At 36.3% G+C, this 18,613-nt stretch overlaps 1 protein-coding gene across 3 annotated transcripts in view; it reads right to left on the reverse strand.

Moving 5' to 3' along the window:
• Nucleotides 1–18,613, reverse strand: part of mipol1 (mirror-image polydactyly 1) — a 94,337-nt gene that overhangs the window by 59,764 nt on the left and 15,960 nt on the right. For all 3 annotated transcript variants that reach the window (XM_051867307.1, XM_051867306.1, XM_051867308.1), the window contains 2 exons: nt 5,158–5,242; nt 4,411–4,490 (listed from right to left, as the gene is read on the reverse strand). In XM_051867307.1, coding sequence (XP_051723267.1) covers nt 4,411–4,490; nt 5,158–5,242 — 165 coding nt within the window. The remainder of the gene's footprint in view (nt 1–4,410; nt 4,491–5,157; nt 5,243–18,613) is intronic.

The following is an 18,613-nucleotide window of genomic DNA, read 5'->3' on the forward strand; positions in this document are numbered from 1 at the left end:
AAAAACAAAGTAAGAAAGAACCACAACAACACAGAAAGATGATAAATAATTTCCTAACTTAACTTTAGTAGTACCACCAGGTGCTGTAATGCATCATTAAAGTAGTCCACTAGACTACTGCACCATATTATTACTAAATTTGGACTGTGATGACTATTGATTTGGCACGCTATGTAATCACAGGAGGATGCAAAGAGGGATGCAAAGCATATCTTCATTTCTAATTGATCATTTTGTTTTAACATTTTTCATTTCTGCAATGAAAAGTAGAGAATATAAGTGAATCTGATTTATAATGCAACATATTTAATGAATTTGAAATTTAAGTCGTCATTCACTGAAAATCTTCCCTACTGCCATTGCGCTCAAACTTTGTTTACTTATTTATTAAAGGGTTAGTTCACCCAAAAATGAAAATTCAGTCATTTATTACTCACCCTCATGTCGTTCCACACCTGTAAGACCTTCGTTCATCTTCGGAACACAAATTAAGATATTTTTGATAAAATCCGATGGCTCAGTGAGGCCTTCATTGACAGCAAGATCATTTCCTTTTTCAATGCCTAGAAAGGTACTAAAAACATATTTAAAATAGTTAATGTGACTACAGTGGTTCCAACCTTAATATTATAAAGCGACAAGAATACTTTTTGTGCGCCAAAAAAACAAAATAATGACTTCAACAATATCTAGTGATGGGCCGATTTCAAAACACTGCTTCATGAAGCTTCGAAGCTTTAAAAATCTTTTGTTTCGAATCAGTGGCTTGAAGCGCCAAAATCACGTGATTTCAGTAAACATTTCATAAGTGTTCACATTACTTTGGCAGTTTGATAGACACTCCGAACCACTGATTCCAAACAAAAGATTTGTAAAGCTTCAAAGCTTCATGAAGCAGTGTTTTGAGATCGACCATCACTAGATATTGTTGAATAAAGTCGTTATTTTGTTTTTTTGGCGCGCAAAAAGTACTCTCATCAGTTTATAATATTAAGCTTGAACCACTGTAGTCACATGAACTGTTTTAAATATGTTTTTAGTAGCTTTCTGGGCACTGAAAAAGGAAATGATCTTGCTGGCAATTCAGGTCTCACTGAGCTTTCGGATTTTAACAAAAATATCTTAATTTGTGTTCCGAAGATGAACGAAGGTGTGGAACAACATGGCATGCTGTAACTGGTTGAGACACATGAGATAAAATGACATTTGGGGTCTATGACTTAAAATCTGGTGTGATCATTTTTGACTCGCTATAACAAACATGCATGAATTTTAAGAGTTGCAGCTGAGGGGAGATTATCAATAAGGAAAAAAAAATCTACTTAGCTTTTTCACAAACAAATTACTTAGATTTTATGGAGCTTTTATTTATTTTTGGATCTTAACAGACTCTGGTCACTACTGACTTTCATTGTGAGGAAAAGAACAGAGATTTGGAACAAGGTGAGTAAATAATAGCAGAATTTTTTAATTTTTGGGTGAACAATTCCTTCCAATGTTTCTTATATCCAACACAATTACATACTAGGGCAAAAGTCCAAAAATAGTGATTGTTTACCGAACATTCCCCTTGTCTGTCATTGGTGAGCCAAACAGATAACCCAGCCCCAAACTAATGCTATTGGTTGAATCAATGTTAAGATGCTCAGACAAATAAAGCATGTTTTAAAAGCACCACAGTGTTTACACCATTCAGAGAAATCATCTGACTCTGCATATTAAAAGAAAAAAGTATTTTAGCATCCAGAAAAAGCTTTAAAAGCTATATGAAAAGGAAAACCCACAAGAAAGACATTGCAACCATAACATATAAGACTTCCATTCTTCTGCTGTGAGATTACAGTCTGACGGTTTGAAAGGCAGCTCTGTTGGTTGGTTTGCGTCAGCTCTCTGAAAAGGAAACTAGGTCTGGCCGTCTTTCATGAGGGAATGTGGCGATCCATGCCGAGTGACTGGCAGGAGGGGGAAACGAGGTCTTCTGTCAATGTTTCTGTAGCGCTCAGGGCCAGAGATGCAGGCAGAGAGGCAAACACAGAGGCCTGTCTCTCTGGCAGCTTTTCTGAAGCAGAGCCGGGCTCTGCTCCTCAGGGAAAGCTGTATGTACCCCAGATTGTTTGTGATCAAAACTGAAGAGCAATGGCCCTTATATCAGAGACATTTTAAATGAGTGCAAATTTGTGATGGCAAAACTGGTCAAGATACAGACTTGAAAGATACAACAACGGTTGAAATTGTAATATGAGAAGCAGATCAAAAGGTGAAATGTGTAATTTCTGCGTCAATTTGCATTAGGTACAAATAATAACGTCTTTCAAACAGGTTTCCTGAACCTTGGTCTGCCTAACAGCCTCCAAACTCACACCATTGGTTGAGTCAGTGTTGCTGGGTTGGGCTGGTCGGGATGTTCAACAAACAGAACGATGTTTTGATAACGCCACAAAGCCAAAATGTTTACACTTTAGTGGAATCCACCAACAAATGGTTTCATTATAGCATGAAAAAAAATACACACTACAAGCAAATTAAACAGATAGTAGCCCTAAGTGCTTGCACAGGGTCAAGTGCTACACAAAAAAGCAGTGTGGCTGTCCTGCGATTATAAAATATACATAAATCAGTTCAACATCAATGCAATTCAAATTGAGCAAAACTCAAACACAGAGCGGTTCAATCAAAAGCATCAAAAAAGGGGGAAATCATTCTGTGTTAATAAATGCGTTGTGATGCTCGAGTCTTGCGACCACGATGTCCAAAAAGCTCCAGCTTAGCCGCCACAATTATTTAGCGAAAGGTCAGGTTTTGAAGTCGAGATCAGGGAGGTCTGCCTCATGGCTTTGTTGCTAGGGCTCTGCTCTCAGGATTGCTGGAGACAGTTATTAGTATTCCCCGTAAGACTCACCCGTGCAAACACCAAATTCAAACCATGAATAATAACGCCAAACACACTTATAGGAGCCCTTTGTCACACTGCAAATATGCGACTTTTGGATACATTGTTCCCTAACCTGGGTTACTTCTTTAATTTTATCTCCCTCTCTGGGTGTCTCTCACAAAGGTAACTGCCCCTGAGAATGTGTGTTTAAAGCGCCATTTCCCTCACAAATGGGGTGAGCGGGGCTTTTAATCTAAGCGTGCAAAGTAAAGGCCCATTTCCTATGGGAACCAAGTGAGAAAGGACTCTCGCTTTAAACCCAGCACTATGAGCAAATTCAGAACTGAAGAAGTGGCTCCCATTCGATTCAGGAGTGTGAATTTGAATTGAATTGGCCACGAGGTTGAATTGGAATCTGAACTGGAATGACAGAAAGAGGAATTCAAAAGAAACGCAATACAACTATACAACAAATTATCTACATTTGTCCCAAATTACAACAAAATGAGCAAGAATAGATATCTTGGCTGTTCGGTTTAAGGTTTCCATCTTATAAGATTTTTGCCTCCATTTTAAAGACTTTGGGGTAAATTGGAGCATTCTGGATATTTAAGTCTTTTTCCACATGCAGGGGACCATAAAATGAATGTTAATAAAATAAATCAATAATTAAAAATCAATTAACATTAACTTAAAAATAAATATGTTGTGTGATTGTTTAAAAAAAATGTAATTCTATTTCCTTAAATGCAAATTTGAATTGTGCATCCTGCTTACTGCCTCAATTCAAATTCAGAAACATAATTGCAAATTATTCTCAATTCAATTCTGAATTGTGCACAACACTATGAAAATACATTTTATGTGATAAATGGGGCAAAAAAAAAAAAAAAAAAAAAAAATTACCAGACAGGAGTAGAGAACACTTGTATGTCCATTTGCTCCATTCACTCCTGATTAAAGAATACAACTTCCAATAGTCTCGTGCCATCTTACTAATGTCTGTCACTAATAATCAAACACAGGCTGATTAACCGCCTGCAAAAAGATTGAAGTGTTTCACCAACAGCCCAAATGTATATTTGAGCAGTGAGGCAGAATAAATTTGCATATCAGGAGCGTCTGGTGAAGGGTTGGTAAATACTCTGTTTATCTCTCATTGTCATTCCAACCAGTCTATCTAAATAGTGGCACTTCCACAGCGTTATGTCCTAGGTAAAGTTATTATGCAGCAGCCCGGCATTATGGAATAATGTAAATAAATGTTTATGTAGATAAATAAATAACATATAAACTGTTAATGTATTGTATAGAGCATTTAGGACACGGAAAGCCTGTAAAATAAGTCTTTAGTCATGAAAACAGACACAATCTGGCAGGAAATAGTTGTTACACTAATATCTACATAGTTAACGAATAAAGCAATATGTTGGCATTTACAAAGAGACTTATATAACTGTGCTTTTTAGTGTGATATATATTTTTGTTATTGGAAAGCAGTTATCATGGACACAAAAAACTAATTTATAATGTATTACCTTGTATGAGTTTTTCTTCCAGGGCTTTTGATAAACTCTGACATTGGGATGTAGCTGAGGTAGTTTCTCCTATAGAGGATCTAAAAACAGAGGATGTGAAAACGATGAATATGCAAAACAAATATATAAAATCAACACACTTTTTTTGCTTGACTCCTTCGATATCTAACAGCAGTGCATTGTGCGACGCCCTGTCTGACACTCTCAGGTGAAGACAGGTACAGGATATTGACAAACTGTACATCAATGACACTGCTTTGAAGGACCTGCATGTTTTGTTTCAAAGCGCTGAGTAAAGCTAGGACATGAAGCAAATATCAAAGACCTTCAAGAGTTCTGACCCCAAATAGGACAGAGTTAACTCTTTTTACAAGTCAAAGTTTATTACAAACACAGTCATAAATAATAACTTAAATACAAGAGCCAATTCAGTACTGAATTATTTTAAAATAATTAACATAAAATCTCTTAACGCACATTAAACTTGCAAACATTGCACCTGTAATCAATTTACATTTGCATTGCACTAAAGATGAACAAACTAAAGTAGCAGCCGATTTTTAAATATTGTAACACCGTTTTGGATTTAGAAAACACATCTCTGCAAAGATATTACAGCGTGTAATCATCGCCTGCAATGTACACTGATAAACATTTCGCACATATTAAAAAATCGTCCTTAATTGTAACATGTGGAAGAAAGCCATTGACAAACACTGTAAAATGAGCCGAGGAAGGCATCTTTACCCAAGTTGTGGTGTGGTCTCTGAACAATGGTGCTTTACAGGGGACGGCAGCCTTTGTTTCAGTTCTTCATTGACTTTAGGATTAGCTGGAAATATATAGAAGGGATATGATTAATTTCACTGCTGAAAAAAAAATGCTTTTCATCACAGGCTCGAGCTCACTTCTTTTCCATTAGACTTAGAAAGGTTAGTATTAATTACAGCCTGTCAATATGATCTCGGGGTGCTTGGTGGAGAGCAATCTTTAATAACCTCTGGAGTAGAGGCAGCAAAACAAGACAGGCGGCTTTTAATTTGCCGTGTGAAATTATGCTTTAAGACTTTGTCTTTATCTCATCCACTGTGTACCAGTGCTTTACCTCGCAGTTTATGGAGGACTAATGAACGCGGGCAATTAACAAAGCGTAATCCCACCATGCAATCGTTTTAATGCTTTTCGCTATCAGAAAAGTAAACAGCCATTTAATACAGCTCAAGCCATATCAGATCCTAGTCAGGAACCGCCAATTAAAGCGTCATCTACTCAGGTGTAATTAAATAATGGTGGATAATTTAGTTCCGTGAACGGAAGCTAATTCATAAGCAAGCAACAAACAGACAGGAGGCAATTAGCAGGAACGCTGACATTCAAACGGCAGAGCCTGTTGCTTGCTGGCGGTAGGAGCCGTGGTGGAGAGCTACCCTCTAGTGGTGGAGCATCTGAGACAAGAACTTCTTAACACAACACATACCGGGAGCTTACAGACGTTAACACTAACAATTTCACTTCTGTCAACCGCAGGTGCTTTGTGGCGTCACATTTACAAACCAAATGAGTGCAGAACATCTTCAAGAAGCAGTTGGACTGAACCCAGCAAATGCAGAATGTTTCCCTTGTGTTATTGTATGTTTCCTGGTTGGTTATTTTTTGGGAATCACTTTGTAGAAAAGGTAAGGAAAACATGTATTCTAAAGGGTTCCAACTTCCCACACCACTAGGATTTTCCACACACACACACACACACAAAAAATACACTCACAAAGAGCAATTTCTAACCAAAGCAATATTTTAGAGCTTAACATAACCTACCAAAAACAAAAATCAGTTTCCCTGACATTTCATATTTTATTACATTTCCCATATCCAATGAAATGTAAAAATGACCTAATATTTTCAGTTGGAATCCTGCATCTTGACTTGGAAAAATCTTTATAAATTCTGGATCGAAATATTTTGTACTCCACGCATCTCTTAAATTTTCAACTTTCTGTGCTGAACTGCTTTCATAATGTTTTACTAAAAGACCTTAGGAAATCACTTGATGGACACTGTTTTTGTTTCCTGTTTTCATGTACACTACCTTTGGGGTCAGTAAGATTTTTGCTTAAAGAAATTCATAATTTTATTCAACAAGGACACATTAAATTGATCAAAAGTGACATTAAAGACTTTCATAATACAAAAGATTTCTCTTTCAAATAAATGCTGTACTTTTTAAACTTTCTAAACATCAAAGAATCCTGAAAAAAAATTTCCACAGTTTCCACAAAAATAACTGTTTTCAACATTGATAATAATAAGAAATCTTTCTTGAGCAACAAATCAGCATATTACAATGATTTCTGAAGGATCATGTGACACTGAAGACTGAAGTAATGATGGTGAAAATTCAGCTTTGTGTCACTGGAATAAATTACACTTTAAAATATACTCAAATAGAAAACTGTTATTTTAAATTGTAAAAATATTTCACAATATTACTGTATGTTTGATGGCAAGACATATCGAAATATACTTTTTAAAATACCCAACAGGCTTTAGTTTACATCATATCAGTGAACCATAATTTGCTATACTTGCTATATTGAAAACAATTAGGACAAGATTGGACAAAAATTTGGATATGCCCATGAGTGCAGGTTTAATATTTTTGGTCTGTTTTGTCACTGCCACTCTTAGAAAAAGGGGGAAAAATTCTGTCAGGTGCTTGAAATATAAAATTTTTTTGGATTTAGTTTTGATAAATTAAAGTCTAATTAAATTTTATGAATTAAGCAGCTTGTAAACATACTTTATCACAAGAAAATAAAAACTGAAAGTATTATGCAATCATTTAAGACATTTCTCCTTATATAGAACCTTTTTGAGTCAAGAACCCTATATAGAACCCCATCGAACATTTTCACTGCAAAACCTCTTCACTACACTGCAAAAGGTTCACTTCATCAACGTTTAAGAGTACACCTTCAAAGCATATAAATGAACACAAAAGACATGGACTGAAATCCATAAATCCAGCTATTTTTAATTCCTGGCACCTTTAAAGATGGTATAGCACATCGGTTTCTTGGGAAAAGGAAACAAAGGTCATGAAAACGATATAGGCGATGACGGACAGCATGAGAGAAAGTTGGCAGAAGAGAGCTAAGAAGACATAAAAAGTGAGTGCTCTTGGGAGGTTGTGCGCAAGGCGGGTGGGGGTGACCCCTGGGGCAGATGCCAGTGGAACGTTATCCCCGCGCTGTAAGCCAGCACACACAGCTCACACCGCTCACACGCTATTCAGCTCAGACACAGTCAGGCGTGAACGGACAACTGGCTTTTTGTGCCAAACACCACAGGGCTCCATTAATCTCAGTGATAGACTCTGAGCGGGAGCTGGCCCCGCGCACCGCACTTTCACAGAGAAAGAGAGGAGGACGAGGATGAAGAAAGACTAAAGATAGTAGGTATGGCTAAGACGCCTGGTAATCCTTTAACACTAACAAGAAAAAGCAGCTTTGGAAAAGACAGAAAGGGGAAAAAAACAACACAAAGCATACAAACCTGACCTTTTGATGTTCACGTAATTTTCAGCGAGACACGTTAAACAGTTCTCCGGAAAGATCACTTTTCCAAATAAATTTGGACCGATTCATTGATTGACACCGTTTCCTGAGAGAATCACCCCCAAGAAACTTAATGAAACTGATACTATCCAATAATCCGATATTGAAAAACAGGGAAGAGCTCGTTCTGGCTTAATGAAAGTTTGAATTGTGCAGAGTGCAATAGGAGGCCTGTTTCTTTGCGGCTGACGCTCCAGATGGTGAATTAGCATCGCATCTACATTTTCTACATAATCTGCAGGAGTTTCATGATAGATTAATGAGCTATTAGCCTTGGTGCTCACAGGGCAGTGCCGAAAATTACATTCACGCCAAATCTTGCAGAGTTTAACATGCTACAATGAAGCCAATAACCAGTCATTGTGTATAAACAGTGGCACTACAGCTAGATGAGGATCTGACACAAATCAAATCATAGTTTATGCCTCTGAATAAAGATGCTATTTCAACAAGCTCAAATGATGCAAAAAAAAAAAAAAGAATCACAAACTTGATGTGGTTAAACAGTTAAAAGCAGCCAAAGCTAAGTTAAAGGCCACTTATTGAATTTGTGTGATTTTTTGAATGTTAAAATAATACAGAAACTAAAAACTGTAAATACTGTGGCACACTATATCACTGTCTCAACCAATGGTGTGAGATTAGGGCGAGGCTATCTGTCTGACTGACCAATGGCAGACATAGGGAGTGTTATGGAGGAAGATTATTTCTGCAATTCTATTTTGTGATGATAGTAGTGGATAAATACACGATTCAGCTTGAAAATATTATATGTGTGTGTGTGTGGTCCTGGTATTCCCTATGTTATGGGGATAAAATTGACTTTTTTCTTGGAAAACAGCTTATAAATCAGACAAAATTATGTTTTTTGAAAATGTAAAAATGCAGAAAGTTTGCTGTGAAGGTTGTGTTTAGGGGTAGGGTTAGGGATGAGGGATAGAATATACAGTTTGAACAGTATGAAAATCATTATGTCTATGGAAAGTCTGCATAAAGCATGGAAACCCAACGCGTGTGTGTGTGTCTGTGTCAAATACAATGTGAAAATGTAAGTCTTTGACTGTGTGCCAATTAGAGTACTTTAAAAACATATCTGTCAACTCTCTAGAAACGTGAAAAAGATACAAAAGAGGACTATCATTTCCTTCAGATGCCTTCCTTTCATCAATATTCCTTCACAGGGATAAAACATGAGTAAATAAAGAAACATTAATAGGTTAGAGGCACGCATCAAATGTAAAAGACGGCTCAAATCTTACAAAACAGCATTTGCCACTTAAAGCCACTTTATCCTTCCTTCAAACTTTTCTCATTTCAATTTGTCCTTTGCTGTCGCTCAGTGATCTTCATTTTCCTGTCTTGTAGACTTTAAGCTAATTGCCTCGGTGGGCTACTTATTATTCATGTACAATTATTGCAGTGTAATGTCTTTAAATCCTTTTAAATGACCATTCATGCGTCGCATTCATTGAAAATGCCTTTGATGTCTGTCAAAGATGGAATTCTTCAAAAAGAAATGTCTAAGCCCAATTTCAATCGCCTGATGAGGGGGGGTTGGCGTTTCCCTCTAATATAAACTAAATTCCATTAATTTTTTAAGCTGCATTTAATGCATTTCCTCCGCAAAAAGTTTCCAGATTCTTCAGGCTGTCATTTGTATTCCAGCTGACTTTATGAATATTAATAACAGTGTTATCCTGATTAAACGGGCTTCATGCGAAATCCCTGTGAATCTACGAGCTCAGGATTCTCGTCTTACCGATTCTTTATGAATTTTGATACGGACATTAATGTGGAGAGAGTCTTAAAGCAGGTTTAATTGTACAGCATGAAAAAGGCAGACATGAACTGATTTGATATGGATAAACAGGCTCTTTTATACGGGGAGGTGCGCACAAGCACCTGGGAGCACCCCATCGTGTAATTTGATTGTCACGGGCTGTCGTGAAGATTTGAATGGTCTTGACTTTTCCTGGATCAAAAGATTTTATTGACTCGCTGATAGATATTAACAATAGAAACTGTTTTTTGTCAATCAGTTACATGTACTGGAGGGCTGGTGTTTATTTTCCATTTTCCAACTGTTAATGCCGATTAGTGAAAACTGTTTCTGGCTCAAAAATATCTGCAACTGAGCAAACAGGAATGGAGACAAAACAACTACTTAATTTTTAAAAGTTGAAAAAGTTGTTAAAAGTCAAACTGTATGAATTTGGATTCAAAACTCTGAGGCCTCTACTGAAAATGCTTTCATTTAACGAATAATAAAAAAGCTTTTTAAACTTTTTTTTGTTTTTCAGAATAAATTAGCATAAACATTTGGGTGAAAAGTTGTGTTAAAAAAAAAATCAACATGATTTTAAGAATGTCTTAGTATTAGGCTTGTTGCATTCGAGTTAAACACAAACTCAACAACTACTTTATGCCTTTATTGTTTTTTTTTTTGTTAAAAATTAGATTTTTTAACGGCTGCTTTTCAGTGTGGTCTCAGACTTCTGAACCCCGCTGTAATATATATTAATAAAAAACTGTTTATTTATATTTAATAATCATTTTTTCTATTTGCAGCATGTCAGTCTTTGAATCTAGACCAAGACACTATACAAACCGTAACTATATATTTACAATTCAAACAGCACAAATAAAAGTTAATGATTCTTCAAATGCACCTGCTGGATGCTGAGAGTGAAGTTAGGCTATTCAACATCTGTGGCACAAATAAACTTTGAACAAAAAACAACTTTGTACTCTGATTTCATATTTAGCTGAAATCCCAAAATAAAAATTACTCAACAATTCTTAACTTGTGGAACTCTTAACTAAAAATATTGATTGGCTCAAGTAGATGATTAACCAATACTGATCAAAGATAAAACTTGAGGGGGTTTAGACTGAGCTTGTTCGACCTTCAGCAAACAAACCCACTCAAATGGGCTATAAACCAAAAAGATTGTGCCCTACTTGACAAGGTTACTTGTATTCAGTTACATCATCACCTTTAGCGACAAAAACAAAACATTTTAGTTCAAAAATGAATGAGACTTTGTCAACCCATCCAGATTTTACTGGAGATATGTATATAATAGTTTTGTAAAACTATTCCCTCTGAAAAATCTACTGCCAGGTGGTGAGTTAAAAGATTAACTAATCAAAATTACATATTAAAAATCCTACAGGACCATCAATGTCACTTTATTGAAGGTCTATAATTACACAGTCTCTCAAATCAAAGCATAATTCCTCGCATGACTTGAAAATTCTCCAGGTAGGCCTTATGTTTCTTAGATGATGAAGATGTCTAGCAGGGAGAGTGGGATCTGTGAAGCAGGACGGGCGTAAAGCTCATTCTCAGAGCAGACGCAGTGATAATTGAATTGAGCCTGTGGGAATGAGCTAGCGCTAGCATCTCAGATCTCTCTGATGGATCCGTCCTCGGCGGCGTCTATCAGGCCGCGATTCACTGATCCTCCTGCATTAACGGGGGAGGAGAAATGACCCTCCAAATCTGCCAGGATGAGTGCCTCAATTTCCCCATATCCAGCTAATTTGGGTGCGAGAGAAGCGTGAGCCATGCTAGGAATAAAGAAAGCGCGTCCCCCACCCCACAACTGCCTTTAAACAGCCAGCACTGCTTTTGAATGAATAAAAGCAGGCAAAATGCCCCCCAAGATGTGCAATAGGATAAACCCTGAATGCTCTGTATTGTGTGTTTGATCCTGTCAATTATCAGTTATGACATGAGCGATATGATTCGCACCAAAAATAATTCAACTTAGCATCAAGGTTTCACACAAATACTATCTGCAATCATTGCATAAGATACAGTGAAAAAATACAATATTAAAACGTGACAATTTTTCTCTTTGAGGTGAAAAGCTAATTTGCGATATCAGCGTGACGGAGTTGAATTTGTGGCATAACCTTTTACAGTGCTTTCATTATATTGTTCTGTCTTTTATGGCATATGATAATTCATACTGCATTAATGCACCTGCATTCTTTTGCATTTTATGACTTTCAGTTGAATAAAAGACTATTTTATATATTCCGTCATTGAAGATTTCTTAAAAATAGTGTTAAAATATCATCTCGTCTCGTGAACCCAATGTCGTGTATCGTGATGTATCATCACACCCCTAATAATAAATATAGGTTTCATCCTATAATTCTGTGCATTGCAATGGTGAATGCAGTAACAGAAAAATGAGTTATAAAATGAAATCAATGTTGTATTATTCATATCAAATTTGGAAATGGTGAAAATTTACTTTCATGCTTGCTTTATATTCATGAACTGACCCTTGACCTCCAACCTCAATCCTCCACTCACACCACAGAATGCTGGTTTTGTGTTAAGCTCTCTGTTGTACTACCGCTACCAATAACCTCTTAATTTAATTCCTAAATTCCAAACAACCAAAAGTTCAGGGGTTCACTAAACTCAGTGTAAGATTAAATATTTGCACCAGTACTTCTCTTAAACATTAGTTTTACGCCAATGCTTTCATTATTTAGAAAATGATTCATTTCAATCCACCTGGAGTGAATTTTGCAGCTTTCGACAGCATGATTTGCTGACAAAGTAAGGTTGTCACAGTTATTCATCAAAAATTAATTTTAAAAGGTCTGTATTTGTAAGCACTTAGACAAACAGCACATTTTATTTCAATTCTACAATTCAATGTCAAGAGTGAATATTTCAGCGATTGGATAATTCATCTGCTGAATGTAACCTCAAAATTGGCTGTGTAAATATGGACTAAGCTGAGATTTGCATTGGCTAACATTTGGGAGGGAGAACAGAGTTATTTAAGGATGAGCTTAATGCAGTCGATATGCGAGCAAAGGAAGGTTTCGCTCATATTTCAAACACTGTTACACACTCACAGTTCTGGAGCACAAAAAAGGAACTCAATTCACATTTTAACTGATGTTTCCCCTCAATATTTCTTTGAAATCAAAGATCTGAAGAAAAGACAATCCTGATGCATGTCTTTCCTGCAGAGGTGTTCTGTGTGTTATGATAAAAATATTAATTATTAATATTTCATTTGTCACCACCCTTGCTCACGCACCGATCAAAACAAAACACTTCAACCGCATTCCTTTCCTCATACGAGTTTAAAAGCATTTTAACTTGGGCACAGAAACATAAAGAAAACAATGCCTCATTGTGGCATGAAAGATTGTGAAACTAGTGCAAGGTGGCGTCACCAGCCGTGGAGCTGTTATTACTCATCGAAGAGACGCCAAACAGGAGAGGTGGGGCTCAGGGAAAGAGTCAACTCAAGGTCAGCCTTCTTATGAAAGACATTCCGGCCAAGTGTTTCGCCTTCTCGACTCCGTGTCGCTTCTACTGAAAGCTGCGCAAGTTTCGACTCATTATCTTTCTACGTACAGCCATTCTCCAATAAAAATGAACAGATGGGACTGCTTGTCTTTGTACATTTGTTACTGTCTCCTTAGAATGAAGACAATTGCTATGAATAATAACACTGGCTAGATAAAAAAAAAAAATAAAAAAAATGCGCTGCAATCTATATATCATCCTTATCTACATTTACAGACAGGATTTTTATTAACTACAGATATTTTTTTTACATTTATCAGCATTTTCAACTTAAACTGATGCTGAAGTACATAATGGCTTTTACTATCAAGGCATTTAATTTACCTTGTTAACCATACATCCACCAAAATATTATAGTAATATGAGCTGATAAACCAGTCAGACGGACAAATAAGACAAAATTTGGCTTCTTTTATGTTATCATGTGTGACCCTGGACCACAAAACCAGTCATAAGGGTTACTTTTTTTAAATGGAAATTTATACATCATCTGAATAAATAAGCTTCCCATTGATGTATGGTTTTGTTAGGATATGACAATATTTGGCAGAGATACAACTATTTGAATATTTGGAATCTGTGGGTGCAAAAAAAAAAAAAAAAGAAATATTGATGAAATGTCAATAAATGAAATATGCATATCCGCTCACAAAAATAAACTTTTGATATATTTATGGTCGAAAATTTACAAAATATCTTCATGGAACATGATCTTTACTTAATATCCTAATGATTTTTGGCATCAATAATTTTGAACCATACAATGTATTGTTGGCTATTGCTACAAATACACCCGTGCGACTTATGATTGGTTTTATGGTCCAGGGTCACATATTGGCCAATAATCATATCCGCTTGGATGATAGACATACTAACAGAAATGCTAAACTTCAATATGTAGCATTTGCTATTAAAAAGCCCATATAGGCTATTATTAGCACTGTAAAAATACTCTGAAAGTTTCTTAGATTGTTTGCAGGAGATCAATTCATCAATATTAAAGAATCATGGCTAAACAATAGTAAAAATAGGTAACTGGGTGTTTTGGTGGAAGCTTTTCCATTGTAATTTTTGTTAACAATGTTTTGTCAATAAACTATCCTTCTAATGACATCACAAATATTCCCATCATTTCCCTAAATGTCCATCAATGGAAAAATTGTCATATTGAGTCCTAAAATTTAACCCTGCTTTTTCAAAGCAACATTGAAAGGGCTACAAAATCCGTCGTGATTGCTGTGCATGTCACCTCAGTGCCCGGCGCTAAAACACACACATAGCTAGTGGTTCGAGGATCCTCAACAAACACATCTTCCTTTGTTCAGGAAATCCTTTCTCCAACACGAACTGCAAAGCTGAACTTTGGGCAATGCAGAAGCGTCAAATCCAAACACAGCCTTTTTCTTTTTTTCACCCTTAAGGATGAGTGATGCTCGCGGTTTCGACCTGTCCTTCAAACAAACCAGCTTTAAACAGCGGGAGACTGAAGTGAGAAAACACTCCAGGACATTCCAGGGTTCTTTTCTAACTGGAGGACATTGGGGAACAAACAAAGTTCATATAAATGAGTGATATTCGGATATCACAGGCACTTGGGCGACGTCGGTGCTACTGTGGGACACATGCGGAGAGGCTTGTGGGAGGTATTGTGTGTTCAGGGATGTACATCACTGCAAATATTTACAGAGCAGCTGATGTACAATAGAGGAATCACATGACTGTCTCTTCTCGAATACATGCTCACGTACATGTGCTTAGATCAAATCTATGCCAATGATGCTCTTCTCTAACGAACAAGTTATTAAGAACTTAGCACAAAGAGGACTATGCTTCACTAACACACGGCTAGGCCCACATGGAATGTGTATTTTTGACCTTTTCTGTGCTGATCTTGAGGGAAAATTACTCCGAGCTCTACACTCTTATTAGCAGCTGAAAACATTATCAAATTTGATTAAATAATGAATAGATAAACATGCAACAAATTTAGAATTATGCAAATGACAGGCCTCATAATTCTACAGAAATCTGCGAGAGCATACGGGAGCAAAGCAATTTTTTAGATTTAAAGTGGGATAGTTCACCCAAAAATGAAAATTCTGTCATCATTTACTCACCCTCAAGCTGTTCCAAACCTGTATGAGTTTCCTTCTTCTGCTGAACACAAAAGAAGATATTTGGAAGAATGTCGGTAACCAAACAGTTGATGGGCCCTATTGACTTCCATAGTAGTCCCATTTTGTGTTCAGCAGAAGAAAGAAATTCATACAGCTTTGGAACAACTTGAGGGTGAGTAAATGATGACAGAATATTCATTTTGGTTGAACTATTCTAGGCAGGCCAATGAATTTCAGTCCACTGGTCCCACTCTCTTAATAAATTCTCCAACTCAAGTGCCAATCATACGCCCACTGAGTATTTGTCGCAGGTTTGTTTAAACATTCCCAAAATACAAGTGCGTAAAAAAGCAGTAAAAATGCCAGTCTGTGAAAGTGGCCCGTTATTGTTCGGCCGGCCTCCTTTGAGCGCGTGAATGTGTTGAAAAGCTGAGGGGAGGCCAGGGCAACAGGACCAGGCACTCCGTCCTCATTACCACTTGATGTTTGAACACAGGCCACAGGAGTGACCGTTTAAATTGCTCCCTGTTCAAACAGTTCCCAAGCATCTGTGGTTCACAGCAAAGTAAGCCTTGTTTGTTTTCCTCTCTGCTTCATGGGCCATCACTAGGTCGTCTGGAATCCTGCTCGCAACTGGGTGGTAGGAGTGTTAGCAACATACGAGCGTCAGTCTGAAATCAGTTCAGCTCTTAAGAGTTTATGGATCATCAGAGCCCCTGTGATACTAAAAGAATTATATTATTTCATAATTTAAAAAAAAATAAAAAATAAGTGAATAACAAGGCTTTAGAATCAGGGGCCAAAACATTTACTTACTGCCACAGATAATAAATCAGATACCACAGGTACCACAAATTATAAAAATTCAAATAAACCTGACAATCTTCATATCAAAATTCACATTCAGCAAAAACTTGTTATAAATGTTAAAACTATTTCATTTCTATAGAAATTTAACAGCTTCTATATCAGTTTAAACTGTTTTGACATGCAAGTAAAGCAAGAGACATACAATCTTGAAGGGATTGTATAAAATCATTGAAAATACACACACTCACACGCAAATGGAAGAATCTCACAAAATCTGTTGAGAACGGATTTGAGATCTGTCATATTTCTCCCAAAAATCAAAAGTAAAAATTAAGAAAATATATTATTTGTGACCCTGGACCACAAAACCAGTCATAAAGGTCAATTTTTTGAAATTGAGATTTATACATCATCGGAATAAATAAGCTTTCCACTGATGTATGGTTTGTTAGGATAGGACAATATTTGGTCGAGATACAACTATATGAAAATCTGGAATCTGAGGGTGCAAAAAAAAAAAAAAAAAAATCAAAATATTGAGAAAATCACCTTTAAAGTTGTCCAAATGAAAAGCTTAGCAATGCATATCCACTCACAAAAATAATCTTTATATATATTTACGGTAGGAAATTTACAAAATATCTTCATGGAACATGATCTTTACTATTTTTGGAATAAAAGAAAAATTGATCATTTTGACCCATATAATGTATTGTTGGCTATAGCTGTGTGATTTTATGACTGGTTTTGTGGTCCAGGGTCACATTTAAGAAGAAAATAAAATAAAATATGTTTAGTATAAAGAAAATAACACACATTATTAACATTAATTCTTTTGCTTTATGACATTTTAATGACAGATAAGCACATTTCTCCCAAACTGTAATACAAAATTAAAACGATATATTATTTAATCTGTCAAGCATTTTTACATTATTACATTGTTATAGAGCAATTTATGCTGATTTAAATAAAAAATACTTTCTTACAGCCATTTTTACAGTATTTACTATACTATTTACTAATGGTGTAACAATATATTGTGTCACAATATATCACAATACAAAAATGCAATCGTGGATAGTTGTATATAGCTCACCCAAAATGGAAATTACTGTGTGAGAAAAAAAATCAAGTTTACAGAGTTTTAGTGCCAGTACGACATTAAACTAGTATATATAATGTTGAATATAATTTATAATAATGCAATGGGGGTATATTTGTGGGTCCTGATAATGCCAAATGTCTTGTGTTACCAGTAAAAAGTGGCCTACATTACTTTAAATATATCTAGTCAATGAAAGAGTGCAAGCATTTTCATCTAAAATAATTCTGTATTTTCAGCTTCAGAATCATGAATATTTTTATTATGGTATCAGCATTGTCCTGTGCACTGGATTACTAGCACCAAGTCCAAACCTATTCATTTCCACCCCCAATGTAATACCAAATTTAGCATTTTAATAAACAGTACATTTAACCTACTGTTAACCTTTTACCATATCTCTTGGAGTATCGATATCGTATCGTGAGTTCAGTATCGTGATATGTATCGAATTATGACATGAGGGTAACATTACACCCCTACTATTTACTATACTACGATGAGAATGTAATGCGGATCACAATTGATAAAGAATAAACAAATAAATAAATAAACAAAATGTTGTCTATTACATTATAGAGAATTTGTAAATAACAATTATAAGACTTGTAACCAAAAAAAAAAAAAAGTCACAATGCAAACAATTCTAATGGTCTTCATGCAAAATATAATTTCTTATTTTATCTTTTGATAAAAATATGACCTGGACATGTTTTCATTAAATTGACCCAAACATCCACAAAAATTCCTCATTTCGTGAATCTTTCAAGAGATGCCAACCACTCGTTGGGTTTTATAGCTTGAGTCTTTGTATGTTTGTGAGTGCGTTGGCCTTTCTACTAGGTTTGTTTGGTTTCAGATCACAGTAACCAGGCTTCCACAGTTAAGCAGTGCCCATCCTAGGTCTATTCCTTAAACCAACACAGAGACACAAAAGAGGAGGACAGAGCCCTGAGGAATCCCTCTGTCACTGGTGGACCACCCACTTAGGGAGCAGACAAGCCTGTTAGGCCACACGGCACTCCATTCTAGGGATTTTGAACTTCAATGGGACCCACAAGGAAGCCGCGAAGGGGTCGCCAACGCGCCTCCTGCTCACCGTGAAGCCAAGCACGGCGGAGAGGGAGTGAGACGTGATATCAGGGTGGGTGGCTGTCGGAAAAGCCGAGGAGGACCGCACTGTACCGGCGTAAACAGAGCTGAGTTG

This window comes from Ctenopharyngodon idella, chromosome 17 (genome assembly GCF_019924925.1).
Source record: "Ctenopharyngodon idella isolate HZGC_01 chromosome 17, HZGC01, whole genome shotgun sequence".
NCBI lineage: Eukaryota > Metazoa > Chordata > Actinopteri > Cypriniformes > Xenocyprididae > Ctenopharyngodon > Ctenopharyngodon idella.